Raw genomic sequence first — 14758 nt, 5'->3', positions numbered from 1 at the left:
CAAGTTGCAGAAGGATATATATCTTATGGCACCAATGACTTCAGGTTTAAAAGCATGCAAAACCATGGGAGATACAATGATGTGTGTGTGAAGTAACAGTGTAAATACTTGCACATGATATGAATGATATGCACAAAATCCAGGATCCTGGTTACTTTTGTAAAGAACAGGTATGAGATTTCCATTGTGCTTGTAAAATATAATTTTTAAAACTGAATATTAGGCACTCTGGGGTTCATTATATTATTTTCTAAATCTTTTCACTGATGAAAATTTTTATTTTAAAACATGATTATATTTTAAATAATAATAGTACATAAACCCAGCAAGGCCATTCATTAGAAATGTATTGGTGATTAGCTTCCCTGAGAAAGTGGTATACCTTCTAAGTTGAAAGGTAAGGGAGAGAAGCTTTCATTGAATTATTGGTTCTTCTTTGTGGGTGAGACATTCACCATGTCTTTAGTTTTCTGAGTCACATTTTCTCTACCTGTAACATTTCCATGACTGCCTTTACAAGCCTATTATAACATACAAAAATGAAAAGTAAGTGCTTCAGCCGGACGTGGTGGCTCCTGCCTGTGATGACGGCAACTCAGGAAGTTGAGGCAAAAGAATCACTCGAGGCCAGGAGTTTGAAACCAGCTTGGGCAACATAGAGAGACCTTATTTCTAAAAAGAAAACATTAAAAAATTAGCCGGGTATAGTGGTGTATGCCTGTAGTACAGCTACTCAGGAAATTGAAATGAGAGGATTGCTTGAGTCCAGGAGTTAGAGACTACAGTGAGCCATGATTACACCACTGCACTCCAGCCTGGGTGACAGAGTGAGACCCCTCAACTCAAAATAAATATATATATTTTTTAAAAGGCTCCAAACTCTTCAATAACAAGATACTAGACAAAAGTATGCAATGTAGTCGGCCCTGTCCTCTGCCAGGGTTGATATCCGAGCAGCCCTAAATACTCTGTAGCTATGAGACCTTTCTATGCCACTGTTTATTCATCTGCAAAAGGGGCATGATAACAGTACTTACCTCATAGAGATGTTGTGAAGACTAAATGAGCTAGTGCATTTACACAGTTTGTTTCCTCCTCTCCCCTCTGGCTCCCAGCCTTGTTGTATTTGATCTCCACAGAGTTAAATTATTAAATTACTGCATGCTTTAAGTTTGAACTAGGTGCCAGTAGTTAAGAATGGGATGGGCGGTATTACACTTTAAAATCATGGCTTTCTGGCTTCTCTTGAACAAATGGAGCATCTAGTGGCACTAGGCCCCCACTGCAGCCTGGCGACTCCACTGTTCCCTGTAAGTGTCCCCAGTTCAGTGTTGTTCCCAGCACTCCCTCATGTCTCCTGGACACCAGGGAAGCCTGTTTACTGTCACTGATTGTCCAACCACCAGCTACTGCAGTGACATGAACTGCCTAGCCCCCATTGGCATTTGAGTTTGCAACCCTAATTTAAAGACGTCTACAATAGACGGGCATGGTGGCTCATGCCTGTAATCCCAGCACTTTGGGAGGTGGAAGCGAGAGGATTGTTTGAGCCCAGGGGTTCAATAGCAGTATGGATAACTTAGCAGAACCTAGGCTCTACAATTAAAAAAAAATTGACTGGACATGTTGTTACATGCTTGTAGTTCCAGCTTCTTGGAAGGCTGACGTGGAAGGACCGCCTGAGCCTAACAGGTTGAGGCCGCGGTGGCCGTGATCGTGTACTCCAGTCTGGGTGACAGAGTGAGACTCTGACTCAAAAAAAAAAAAAAGAAAAAAAGGTCTATAATGATGCAAAGAGAGTATTTGCATCGTTCTCATTATATGAGTATGTATCAGACTATATCCTCCAGAGAAACTGAACTTGTAGGAGACTTTTTTATACGTATATATTGCATCCTTTATATGAGGAGGGACCCAAAGAAACCCGGAATTTATATATAAAAATTCTTACATGCTTAAACAACAGTCACCTTCAAAGCACCCTCTGTTTGATGCAACACACCTATAGAGATACTTTTTCCACTGCTCAAAACAGTTTTTAAATTCATCAGTTTTGATACCTTTTAGTGCTTCTTCTGTTTTGTTTCACCTCTTCCACATCAGCAAAACATTTCCCTTTGAGGACTTTTTTCACTGGGGAAACAATCAAAAGGTCGCTCAGGGCAAGATGGGGTGAATAGGGAGGGTGGGGTGTGGGGATCAAGCCGTTTTGGTCACAAACTGCTGAACTCTCAGCATGGTGTGGGCAAGTGTGTTGTCATGGTGGATAAACCCGTCACCTGTTTACACACAACTCAGGTCATTTCTTCCACAAATTGTGACAAACTTCCAGGTAAAAACTGATGGGTTCCTAGAATGCTTACCTAGTGGGGGAAACCTGTACTACAAAGGGCCTGCCCTTCTAAAGATAATTCCAGGGTTTTTTGTTTCCCTCATATGTATTAGGAAACTCTTGGGCAGGAGTTGATGCTGCAGTTTTGAGTCAGAATTTCTTCTTCAGGGAAACCTCAGTGTTTGCTTTTTAGGCCTTTCAACTGATTGGGTGAGACCCACCGATATTCTCAAGAGTAAGTTTGCCTTTACTGTATTTGAAGTCAGCTGATTGTAAATGTTAACCACATTTACAGAATACCTTCACAGCAATGCCTAGATTAGTGCTTGATTGAATAATTGGATGCTATAACCTAGCCAAGTTGGCACAACTAACCACAGCAGATTGCTACTTTTTGAGCAGTCTTGTGATAACTTTGTGGCACCTGTAGACATTCTCCTGTCCCTTATGGAAGAGGACTGTCATGGGATTGGGGATTCTTTGAAGGCATTGGACATAGCAAGCTCTGAGAGCCTCTGAGCTTTACAAGTGAAGTTACTGTGTCTGGGGTCAGAGAGGCAGGATGTTAGTGATAGATGTTACATGATGCTTCCTCCGAAATGGGAGTAACAGAGATGATGGGTCTGGTGGTTCTGGCTGTGCCCTTCAGGACTGGTGATAGTCACCTGTGGACTCTCCAGATTTGGGAGGAAGACAGGGCGTTGAGGAAGAAAGATTTTTTTCCACCAGCTGTAGAGCCTTGTGCTAACCAGGTGTGCAGTTCTGTGCTCTACCAGCCCAAGGTCAGGTATTAATGCAGGTTCTGAAAACATATCTTCACTGTTAGCCTCATCCAGCTCTGTGCGTTGGAAGGTTGCCAGCAAGGCTTAAGAGGAATCCTTGCAAAGCTCTCTTTGTTTCTTAGTGATTTGTGCAGGGCTGCTATAGAGAGGCTGAACGGCAAGGAAAAAATCCTTTCATGTATTTTTTCCCTGTATTTTTAAAAAAGCATCAGGTAAGATGATTTCTTTTTCTGAGTATTTGCTTTTTAATTTTGTGGGGGCAGAGAGGGAACAGGGAATTTGAATGAAGCCTCAAGACTCCATTTTTATATGTCGTTTGAGAATTCACTACGACTTAAAATATGGAATGTGTTTTATTTCCGTGAAACAAAGACTGGCCAGGAAATCTAAGAATATTCATCTTAAAGAATAGCCTGATGTAAGAACTCAAGTATCTAAGAAATAAATAAAATACAATAAAACAAAATAATTTAAAAAAGGAGGGCCGGGTGCGGGGGCTCACACCTGTGTTCCAAGCACTTTGGGAGGCAGAGGCAAGAGGATTGCCTGAGTCCATGGGTTCGAGACCAGCCTGGGCAATGAGACCTCATCTCTACACTAAATCAAAAAATTAGCTGGGTGTAGTGGTGCATACCTACAGTTCCAGCTACTTGGAAGACTGAGGCTGAAGGATTGCCTAAGCAAGTCAAGGCTGTGGTGGCCAGAAGTGTGCCACTGCACTCCAGCCTGAGCAGCAGTGTGAGACCCCGACTCAAAAAAAACGAACAAACAAGGAATGGTCATCAAAAACCCAGCAGCTCAGCCTCAAAGTTTTCCTGTCAAAGTATGTTCTTGTGTGGAACCTATGAACACTGCAGAGCAAGTGCGTTGAGGTCTTTGACTCTGAATATGGTCTGGGTATTGCCGCACAGGGAGCGAAGAACACAGTCTTGTTCCAGGAGCGACCATAGAGCATGGTATTGGTTGGTTTGTTATTTTAACTGACCTTTTACTTCTGTCCTTCACTAGTGCCATGCATATGAGCCCTTGGTTTTTCTTGGGATAATTCAGCTATGTTAGTTTTTTTTGGCTTTTTTTTTTTCCTTTTCAGATGGAGCCTCACTCTGTTGCCCAGGGTGGAGTGCAGTGGTGTGATCCTGGTTCTGTCTCAGCTTGCCATGTATCTGGGACTACAGGCATGCACCACCATGCCCAATACATTTTGTATTTTTTGTAGAGACGAGGTTGTACTGTGTTGTCCAGGCTGGTCTCAAACTCCTGGGCTCAAGCAGTCCTCCTGCCTCAGCCTCCCAAAGTGCGTGAGCCACTGCACCCAGCCTCAGCTGTGTTCATCTTGGAGTAGGTTACAAACTTTTGAGAGGGAAAAGCGTGAATTTAGGCACTTGAGAGCTGTGTTGTTCCATCTTAGTCTGTTTTTCCTCATCTTAACCGCAAGGGGGTTGAGCTGAATGGTAACTAAAATGTCATTGAGATATTGTGTTTTGCTTTCTTTATAAACTGCACCTTGCAAAATGTTGTAGCTTGGTTGGAGTCCTTCATAGTCCCTTGATTCCTGTACTTTTTTCTCAACTAACAACCATTCTTTTTTCAGTGGAGACCTGTGTCGATGGCATGCTGATATCTTAGTTCTCTGGCTCTCAGACTGACAACTCTGTTATCTCCCTGTACTCTAAAGTCATTGACTTGCCTCGTTTTTCAGTTCATTTTTATTGGTGGCTCTAGTTGTGTCGCCTTCAGAATATATATTAGGAAAACTTTTAATTTTCCCTGTTAATCTGTAAAGCACTTACTGTTTTGACACCCTGGCAACAGAAGTATCAGGCTGCCACTGCATTTGTTAATTTGATACTTTTCCTATCTCCTTTCATTTAAAGTTAGATAAAAAGAAATCCCAGGCCAGGCACGGTGGCTCATGCCTGTAATCCCAGCACTTCGGGAGGCAGAGGTGAAAGTATTACCTGAGCCCATGGGTTCAAGACCAGCCTAGACAATTTGGCGAGACCTTGTCTCTACAATAAATCAAAAAATTAGCCAAGCATGATGGCATGTGCCTGTAGTTCCAGCTACTTGGAAGGCTGAGGTGGAAGGATCACCTGAGCTCAGCAGGTCAAGGCTGCAATGACTGAGAGTGTGCCATTGTACTCCAACCTGGGTGACAGAGTGAGACTCCAACTCAAAAAAAAAAAAAGAGAGAGAGAGAATTAGATATTCTCTTTTTCCTAAACTGTGTCTCATTCATAAATTGTCCTTGTTATTTAAAAAATTATACTCTTGATGAAACTGCTGCATATAAGACCAGTGGGAGCGCCTGCTATTAGGATTGGTACTTACTGGAACCAGAACCCACTTTTAACTGTGGCATCTTACCTTGCTTTGGGATTCACGTTTCTGTTCAAAGGAATCAATCCTTCTTGGAGGTATTTATTGTGTTTGCTGCTTAACAGGCAGGAAGTAGCTTTTTTGTTCGTTTAGAGGTAGCTGGACTCCATACCATTGCCCTGGTTCTTACTGCACATACATTGGTTGCCAGAATTGCTGCTACTATTGATGCTACCAGCTTCTTATCTCTTACCTGATTCTTGGTGCCAATTGCTATCTGAGTCTGTTCAGGCTGCTCTCACAACATGCCAAAGACTGGGTGACTTTAACAACAGACAATTCTTTCTCACAGTTCTGGAGATTTGAATTTCAAGATCAGGCCCGGTGTGGTGACTTGTGCTTTTAATCCCAGCACTTTGGGAGGCTGACGCAGGAGGATTGTTGAGCTCAGGAGTTCGAGAACAGTCTGGGCAACTTAGTGAGACTGTAGCTCTCTAAAATCAAAAAATTTTTTAAAAGGCCGGGTTCAGTGGCTCAGCCTGTCATCCCAGCACTTTGGGAGGCCAAAATGAGTGGATTGCCTGAGCCCGTGGGTTTAAGACCGGCCCAGGCAACTTGATGAGACCTTGTCTCTACAATAAATAAATACATATTTATGTGGTAGCATGCACCTGTAGTTCCGGCTACTTGGAAGACTGAGGCAGAAGGATCACCTGAGCCCAGTAGGTCACCGATGGGGTGGCCGTGAGTATGCCACTGGACTCCAGCCTGGGCAACGGAGTGAAACTCCAACTAAAAAAAAAAATAAAATAACTGGACTTTAGTGGCACACTTGTAGTCCCAGTTACTGCGGAGGCTGAGGCTAGTGAATTGCTTGTGCCCAGGCGGTCAAGGCTTCAGTGAGCCGTGATCACACTGCTGTACTCCAAAAAAGACAGAATTCCAAGACCAAGGCAGGTTTGATTTCTGGTGAACATCTGCCTCCTGTCTTATAGATAGTCACCTTCTCACTGTGGCTTTTTCTTGGTATGTGCTTGTGGAGAGAGATCTCTCTCTGTGTTTCTTTTCTTATAAGGCCACTAATCCCATTATGAGGGGTCTATCCTCGTTACCTAATCTAAACCTCATTACCTAATCTAAACTACATTACCTACAAAGATGTCCCACCTGCAGATACAATCACACTCGAGTTAGGGCTTCAACATATGGATTTTTTTCTTTTTTCTTTTGAATGGGAATCTCTCTCTGTTGCCCAGGCTGGAGTGCAATGGCACTCTAGCGTCCACTACATCCTTGACCTGCTGGGCTTAGGCGATCTTTCTGCCTCACCCTTCCAAGTAGTTGGAACTAAAGGTGTGCACCACCATGCCTGGCTAATTTCTTGATTTATTGTAGAGATGAGGTCTCTCCATGTCACCCAGACTGGCCTCGAACCCCTGGGCTCAGGCAATCCTCTTGCCACCACCTCCCAACAGGTTAGCATATATTTTTGAGGGACACAAACATTTAGCCCATAGCATAGGAACAGGCAGTTGCAGTGGAGTTGAGTAAGGGCAGACGTGTGGTGAATGTCTCTCCCAGAATCTGGATTTGTAATGAGCCTTTCTCACCTGTCTGGAATCAGGAACCATCCTTGTTGTCTTCACCCGATATGATATTCTAATATTCTGGTATTCATATTTGATCTCCACCTTTAGTTCCTAATTATGTGAATTGTAAAAATTCTTCTTCAAATAATTCTCCAGTCATTCTTCTTCATCTCTAGGAGATGCAATCCATGCTCTGTATTTAATATCAAAAGTAAGGGCAGTCATGGTCTTTGTGTGCTACAAGCCAAACCACTGAGAGCATATGGTGTCCATTTTCAGACAAAACATTTTTTAGGAGGATGTTGACAAATTGAAGTGAACTCAGAACTGGACAAAAGTTTTAACAGCTATATTTTATGGGGGATGATGGTAGAGAAGGAATATTTAATCTAGAGGTAGATGATGATGATGATGATGATGATGATGACGATGACGATGACGACAGCTAATACCTAAATGCTGACTGCGTGTCAACCACTATGCAAAGGACTTTGCATGTGATATCCAATGACGTGCACACACAGAAAGCCTATGAGGCAGGTATCAGTGTTAGCCCCATTTCACAGATGAGGAAACTGAAATACCAAGAAGTGTGACCCGGGTCAGTGTCACCCAGTTAGTGAATGGGAGACTGTTGCTAGGCTGAGTGAGGAGTGTCTGGCTTTAGAACCTAGGCTTGATGCCTCTACTTTTGAGGACATTTGTCAACTAGGGGAAAGATACTAGCCATTGAAGAAAGATTTGACTAAGCTTATGTAAAATATCATTTTACTGTTTTTTATTGTATATGCGACACCACTGGTTATAAAATGCATAATTATTTTATTTGCCTCTAAAAAATTGCTGCCTATTAAAGTTATAGCAAATAGTTGATTGTAAGTTGCCCTCTGATTTTATAGTTGTTAAAATGTGAAGAAAGCCTGTCTTAGAATAGTGGGGAAATGTTGTTTTGTGTGTGATCTGGGACCAAAGGACCAAGCTGTAAAGGAGATTTTAGCTCAAAGAAATGCTTTCCAACCTCTCAAGCTGAAAAGAGATGTAACCATCGCTGGCAGAGGGCTTGACACATAGCAGGGGAGCAGTGGGAAGTTCTCTGTTGTGTAAGTGCATCTAGGGTGATGCAGAGGGATTTATTCAATTGGGTAGAAGGTGAAATAAGTGACCTTTTAGGACCCTTCCAAGTCTTAACATTTTTTGTGAATTGTAGCATACAGATACCACATAAGCCATCACAAAAATTTTAAATGTGCTTGGCAATTATTTATACCAATTATCCATAACAATATGTATGACCCAATAACCTTTCTTTTTTTCTCTTTCTACTCTTTCTTTTCTTTTTAAAATTTATTTTATTTTTATTATATTTTTTTCACCAAGGGTTTAATTCATCTGTATTTCCTTCCTTCCCTTCCTTTTTCTTTTTTCTGTCTTTCTTGAATTCAGAAACACGTTTGGTAGTTTCCCATCTTTCCCTTCTATAGAATCCAACTTTCTAGGCTCAGTGTTGGAGGTACTCTGTATTCTCACCCAAAGCATTTTTCCTGCTTTTTTGCTTCTCTCCTAAATCCTACAGCTGAATCCCACTGTGTTTTCCTATTGTAAAGAAATGACAAGACTGGGCATGGTGGCTCATGCCTGTAATCTCAGCACTTTGGGAAGCTAAAACAGGAGGATCACTTGAACCCAGGAGTTCGAAACCAGCTGGGCAACATAGTGAGACCTTGTCTCTACAAAAAAAAAAATTAAAAAATTAACCAAGTGTGGTGGCACATGCCTGTAATCTCAACTACTCAGGAGGCTGAAGCTGAAGAATTGACTGAGCCCAAGAGGTTGGGCCACTGCACTCCAGCCTGGGCAACAGAATGAAACCCTGACTCAAAGAAAAAAAAAAGGAAAGAAAAAAAGAAAGAGAGAAATGATGAGATATCATAAATCATAAATGAGAGCTCATAGCACAGTGCTGGCATACATACTAGCCTTCTGGAAAATGTCATTTCTTTTTACACTTTTTGAGTTATCATCAGTCTCTGCTTTCTCAATACTATTCATTCTTCTTTTTGAGTCGGAGTCTCGCTGTCGCCCAGGCTGGAGTGCAGTGGCATGCTCATGGCCACCACAGCCTCGACCTGCTGGACTCAGGTGATCCTTCCACCTCAGCCTTCCAAGTAGTTGGAACCACAGGCATGCGCCACCACGCCTGGCTAATTTTTTTTATTTACCATAGAGACGAGTTTTCGCCAAGTGCCCCAGACTAGTCTCAAACCCCTGGGCTCAGGAAATTCTCTTACCTCTGCCTCCCAAAGTGCTGGGATTACAGGCATGAGCCACTGCACTTGGCCTATTCATTCTTTAAGACCCAATTCAAATGTGGTCTCTTCCCAAAAAATCCCTATGTGATTACCTACTAGTGGTAATTTCTACCTTTGTTTTGACTCTTGGAGTATTTTGTTGATATCATTCTGATGGTATTTACAATATTTGATCTTGGACTCTATTTGTTTTTAGTCTTCCACTTAGTTGTGCTTTTTGAGGGTAAAGACAATTCTTGTTTATCATATCATGCCCCAGCAAAGGGCTTGACACATAACAGGTGCTACATAAGTGTGAGTAAGTGAATAAATTAAGACATTTTGTAGGATAAGTCTTTTCCTAAATGTCTGGATTAAGGTAATAAAAATTATTTGTGTTCCCTAAGTGCATTGTACTTGTCTGTGAGAGTGGGGATTGTGACGTGATTAAGCCTGAGTGATTTATAAGCCATCTTGGGATTGATTGCAGATGTGAAATAAACCACAGGGAGAAAAGTCTACAAGCAGATAATGCCTTTTTGTGTGTTGCAAGTCCTTCATAGTTTCTACATTTCTTTGATATTAATGTAGTTATCTTAGATATAAAATGAAACAGGTTTCATTCTTTTTCTGACTTTCTTCAGAGCTTTGAAATTTTGCAAGCTATTGATTTGAGTTATAAGCCACAGTGAGGCAAATGTTGAAAATATATTTGATTTACTCTACATCTTTGGAAATTGACTCAAAGAAATCCCCTTTCGGCCTGTGGCAGTGGTATATGACATAAGAGAAAAATCTGATTGGTTCTTGATTGTTGACAACTATTTGCCTTTCTCCTTTTGGCTAAAGATTTAGATTATTATATGGGGGCAGGTGGCCTGGAATTAGGGAGAATGTAGAAAGGATTAACAAGGATCAGTTTCTCTTATCATTTTCTATATACTTTGACCTTTCAAATATTCCTCTAGGAAAGCAACAAAATTCAGTTTTTTTAATCATTAAACTTTGGGATAATTTACAGTGGTTTAATTTTTTGGTGAGAAGAATAACTAGAATTTTATGGAACCCTTGGAAAAGAGAAAAAACTATTGTGTCTTTTTAAAAATATAAATTTTTGGCTGGGCGCAGTGGCTCACACCTGTAATCCTAGCACTTTGGGAGGTGGAGGCAAGAGGATTGCCCGAGTCCACAGGTTTGAGACCAGCCTGGGCAACATGATGAGACCTTGTCTCTATAACAAATCAAAGAATTAGCTGGGCATGGTGGCATGTGCATGTAGTTCCAGCTACTTGGAAGGCTGAAGTGGAAGGATCACCTGAGCCCAGCAGGTCCAGGCTGCAGTGGCCATGAGTATGTTATTGTACTCCAGCCTGGACAACAGAGTAAGACTCTGATTCAAAAAAACAAAAAACCCCATATATATGTATATATATTTGTTTCTGAGGTTGAATTTCTATTCAAGATGCTCTTTAGTTCCTTACATACTAGTCTACAGGCAGCTTAATCAGGCAGCAGGGTGTTCATTGAGTGGAAATAAGACTAAATGCTTGGATTGATGGCTTTCTGTTGCCTTAAGGAGACAGGTTATATAGCTAATAATAATTTGCTTTAGGAAATAAAATTTAATAAATGAACTAGACTATAATTGGGTACTGGAATAAATATAATATGTCTTATGTAGTCTTTCCATTCAGAAAATAATTTTTTCTCAACCAACCACAGTATGTATGATACTGTGTCAGGAAAAGAGGAGGTATAAAACGATAGCTAGGTAGACAGATTGATACATGCCCAGGTTTGACAAAATCATAATGGAGAGTAAAAAGCTAGAGGTTAACTATGTTAATAGAATGCTATTTACCTCTATGGTTTTAGCTATTTTTAAGTGACTTAAAATTCAATCCATATTTATCAATAGATTTGAGTTATATTTACTGAAAAATACACTGACTTTCAATTTATTTATTTATGTACCTAGTTTTTTGAGACGAATTCTCATTCTTTCACCCAGGCTGGAATGCAGTGGGGTGCTCACAGCCACCGCGGCCTTGACCTGCTGGGCTCAGGGGATCCTTCCACCCAGCCTTCCAAGTAGCTGGAAGTACAGACATGCATCACAACACCAAGCTAATTTTTAAAAAAATTTATTGTAGAGATGAGGTCTCACCAAGTTGCCCAGGCTGGTCTCGAACGCTGGACTCAGGCAGTCTTCTTGCCTCAGCCTCCCAAAGTGCTGAGATTATAGGCATGAGTCACCATGCTTGGCCTATTTAGTATTATTTTAAAAGTTATTTAAAGATATTAGTAAAAACACTCTTATACCCTTCATTGGGTCAACCCATCATGTCAAAATCTGATGTCTATGGAAGAGATTCCTTTAAAAGGTGTGGGGTCTTGGCAGGTTCTCTTACATCGATCACCTAAGAGTCACTCTGTAAGAAGCAACAACCTCTCCTCGTCGTCTCCACCATCCGCTTGAAAGCCACAAAGCAGCAACCATGCTTGAGTGCATCTCCATCCATGTCTGCCAGGCTGGTGTCCAGATCAGCAATGCCTGCTGGGAGCTCTATTGTCTGGAACATGGCATCCAGCCCGATGGCCAGATGCCAAGTGACAAGACCATTGGGGGAGGAGATGACTCCTTCAATACCTTCTTCAGTGAGATGGGCGCTGGCAAGCATGTGCCCAGGGCAGTGTTTGTAGACCTGGAACCCACGGTCATTGATGAAATTCACACTGGCACCTACTGCCTGCTCTTCCACCCTGAGCAGCTCATCACAGGCAAAGAAGATGCTGCCAACAACTATGCCTGAGGGAACTCCACCATTGGCATGGAGATCATTGGCTTTGTCTTGGACCGAATTCACAAGCTGGTTGACCAGTGCACAGGTCTTCAGGGCTTCTTGGTTTTCCACAGCCTTGGTGGGGGTGCTGGGTCTAGGTTCACCTCCCTGCCGATGGAATGTCTCTCTGTGGATTATGGCAAGAAGTCCAAGCTGGAGTTCTCCATTTACTCAGCCCCCCAGGTTTCCACAGCTGTAGTTGAGCCCTGCAACTCCATCCTTACCACCCCGGAGCACTCTGATTGTGCCTTCATGGTAGACAATGAGGCCATCTCTAACATCTGTCGTAGAAACTTTGATATTGAGCACCCAACCTATACCAACCTGAATAGGTTGATAGGCCAGATTGTGTGCTCCATCACTGCTTCCCTTAGATTTGATGGAACCCTGAATGTTGACCTGACAGAATTCCAGACCAATCTGGTACCCTATCCTCGCATTCACTTCTCTCTGGCTACATATGCCCCTGTCATCTCTACTGAGAAAGCCCACCCTGAATAACCCTGAACATCTCTTCCTGTAGCAGAGATCACCAGTGCTTGCTTTGAGCCAGTCAACCAGATGGTGAAATGTGACCCTTGCCATGGTAAATACATGGCTTGTTGCCTGTTGTGCTGTGCTGATGTGGTTTCCAAAGACCTCAGTGCTGCCATTGCTACCATCAAGACCAAGCGTACCATCCAGTTTGTGGATTGATGTCCCACTGGCTTCAAGGTTGGCATTAATTACCAGCCTCCCACCGTGGTGCCTAGTAGAGACCCGGCCAAGGTGCAGAGAGCTGTGGCTGAGCAATACCACAGCCATTGCTGAGGCCTGGGCTTGCCTGGACCGCAAGTTTGACCTGATGTATGCCAAGCGTGCCTTTGTACACTGGCACGTGGGTAAGGGGATGGAGGAAGGAGAGTTCTTTGAGGCCCTTGAGGATGTGGCTGCCCTTGAGAAGGATTATGAGGAGGTTGGTGTGGATTCTGTTGAAGGAGAGGGAGAGGAAGAAGGAGAAGAATTCTAAAGTTCAAATGTCACAAAGGTGGGCTGCTTTTACAGGGAAGCTGATTCTGTTTTAAACATTGAGAATTTGTGGTCTGATGAGTTAATTTGTATGTAGCAGTGGATGCTCTCATATACAACTACTGACCTATACTTTAAAACATGAATGCTTTGTTATAGACCCAAGCTGTCCATTTCTGTGATGGGTTTTGAATAAATAAATCCCTGTCTTAAAAAAAAAAAAAAGTTGTGGGGTCTTGATGGTTTTTGTCACTCCTGGCTTTCCACACCTCAGAAAGGAGGAAAGTTGTTATTGTTGTAAAGGCTCAACCCAGTTGATTGATCTTTATCTTGAGTCTAAATTATGAAGACTCTGAGACTGAATCCAATTACTACTGAATGGTTCTGAAGTCTTGTAATGGAGTGAAGAATTCAAAGTAATATGAACAGCACATGTACATGTTTCCAAATGTTAAGTTGCCATCATTCTGGCCTCCTACCATGGTACAAGTTTCACCAAATAATAGTTAATCTGATGACATGTGATACACTCCAGCATTTTCTTTTATATTCTCTTTCATTCCATTCTACTCCATTCTATTCCATTCCACAAAAAATATTTCACGAGTCATTTCAGAAAGCATCAATGAGAGATGACTCACAGTTTGAGAAATACTAGTCTACTTAATAGCCACCTGCCTGTATATAATATTCTTCCAAAGAAGCAATCCTTGTCTTTTATGAACATTCATCCAAGCAGCCTTTTTATATTATATTCTTTTTCATTCAGTCAAGGAGGTGTAAAATTCAAGAGCCTAAATATAAAATTAAGCAGGAAAGTGTGCTCATTTATTTGAAAAAGCTCATAACAAGAACATTTTTGAAATGGGAAGGTACATTCTTTCTCCATCGATTCTGGACTCTCTTTTGCTTTCTGTTTGGCTAGAAAGGACTATCCCTGGGAATACTTCTGCATTTGATGGTCTTGGTATATACATGGCCACCAACACTGTAGCCTGTCACCTTTCCTCAAAACACTAGAGAGAAATGGTCTGACCTGTATCTATATTCTGGAATTTAGTTGGAACAGAGACCTAGGAGTTTCAGAAGGACATCAATATTAGAGAAATAGACACTTCTTCTGGAATGTAGAGGGGGGTGGTGATCCTGAAATTAGAGATTCTAAGTTCTAAGGGGCCTGAATACTAAATCTCTGGGTTTATCCATTTCATGTCTATCCATCGTCAGTTGAAATTCAGGGGTGAAACTTAGACCTCCTGTCAAAGAGTAAAGGCTGGTTTATGGGGGCCTTTTTGCTTAATGAATCCTTCAGGGAAAGTGGGTCTGTCAAGCTGTCGGCCGAGTGCCCAAGGACAAGTAGAAACCAGGGCTAAATTTCCCTAAAGCCAGAGAAAATTCTGTTCATCCTTTAATAACCTTTCTCCAAGTGTCCCATGCGCCCTCCTACTTTGTAACCAAGGATATGGAATGTAGGTGAAATAGCAAGACTGAAGGGCTTTTTGTTTCATTTTGCTTTCCATTCGAGGATTTTTTTTTTTTTTTTTTTTTTTTTTGAGTTGGAGTCTCACTTTGTCGCCCAGACTGGAGTGCAGTGCAT

General features: G+C 41.9%; 2 protein-coding genes and 1 pseudogene across 3 annotated transcripts in view; all 3 read left to right on the top strand.

Moving 5' to 3' along the window:
* The window catches only part of DOCK4 (dedicator of cytokinesis 4), a 534984-nt gene that overhangs the window by 77735 nt on the left and 442491 nt on the right, over nucleotides 1-14758 (top strand). The gene's annotated exons all lie outside the window — the stretch shown is intronic.
* Nucleotides 11643-12440, top strand: LOC110596078 (tubulin alpha chain-like). The gene has a single exon (XM_021715023.1). It carries the CDS (start codon nucleotides 11809-11811, stop codon nucleotides 12121-12123), a length of 315 nt encoding a protein of 104 aa, XP_021570698.1. The 5' UTR covers nucleotides 11643-11808; the 3' UTR covers nucleotides 12124-12440.
* Nucleotides 11809-13380, top strand: LOC103265423 (annotated as a pseudogene). The gene has a single exon (XR_002482246.1). The product of XR_002482246.1 is annotated as a tubulin alpha-1A chain-like (transcript).

This window comes from Carlito syrichta, unplaced genomic scaffold, assembly GCF_000164805.1.
Source record: "Carlito syrichta isolate Samal-C Ts95f unplaced genomic scaffold, Tarsius_syrichta-2.0.1 Scaffold306577, whole genome shotgun sequence".
Taxonomy (NCBI): Eukaryota; Metazoa; Chordata; class Mammalia; order Primates; family Tarsiidae; genus Carlito; species Carlito syrichta.
Note: the sequence above shows the minus strand (reverse complement) of the source record. Positions and strands in the feature narration are given on the sequence as shown.

What these genes read in the sequence shown, in the direction of transcription:
- LOC110596078 (XM_021715023.1), top strand. Translation starts at nt 11,809, where the DNA reads ATGCTTGAGTGCATCTCCATCCATGTCTGCCAGGCTGGTGTCCAGATC.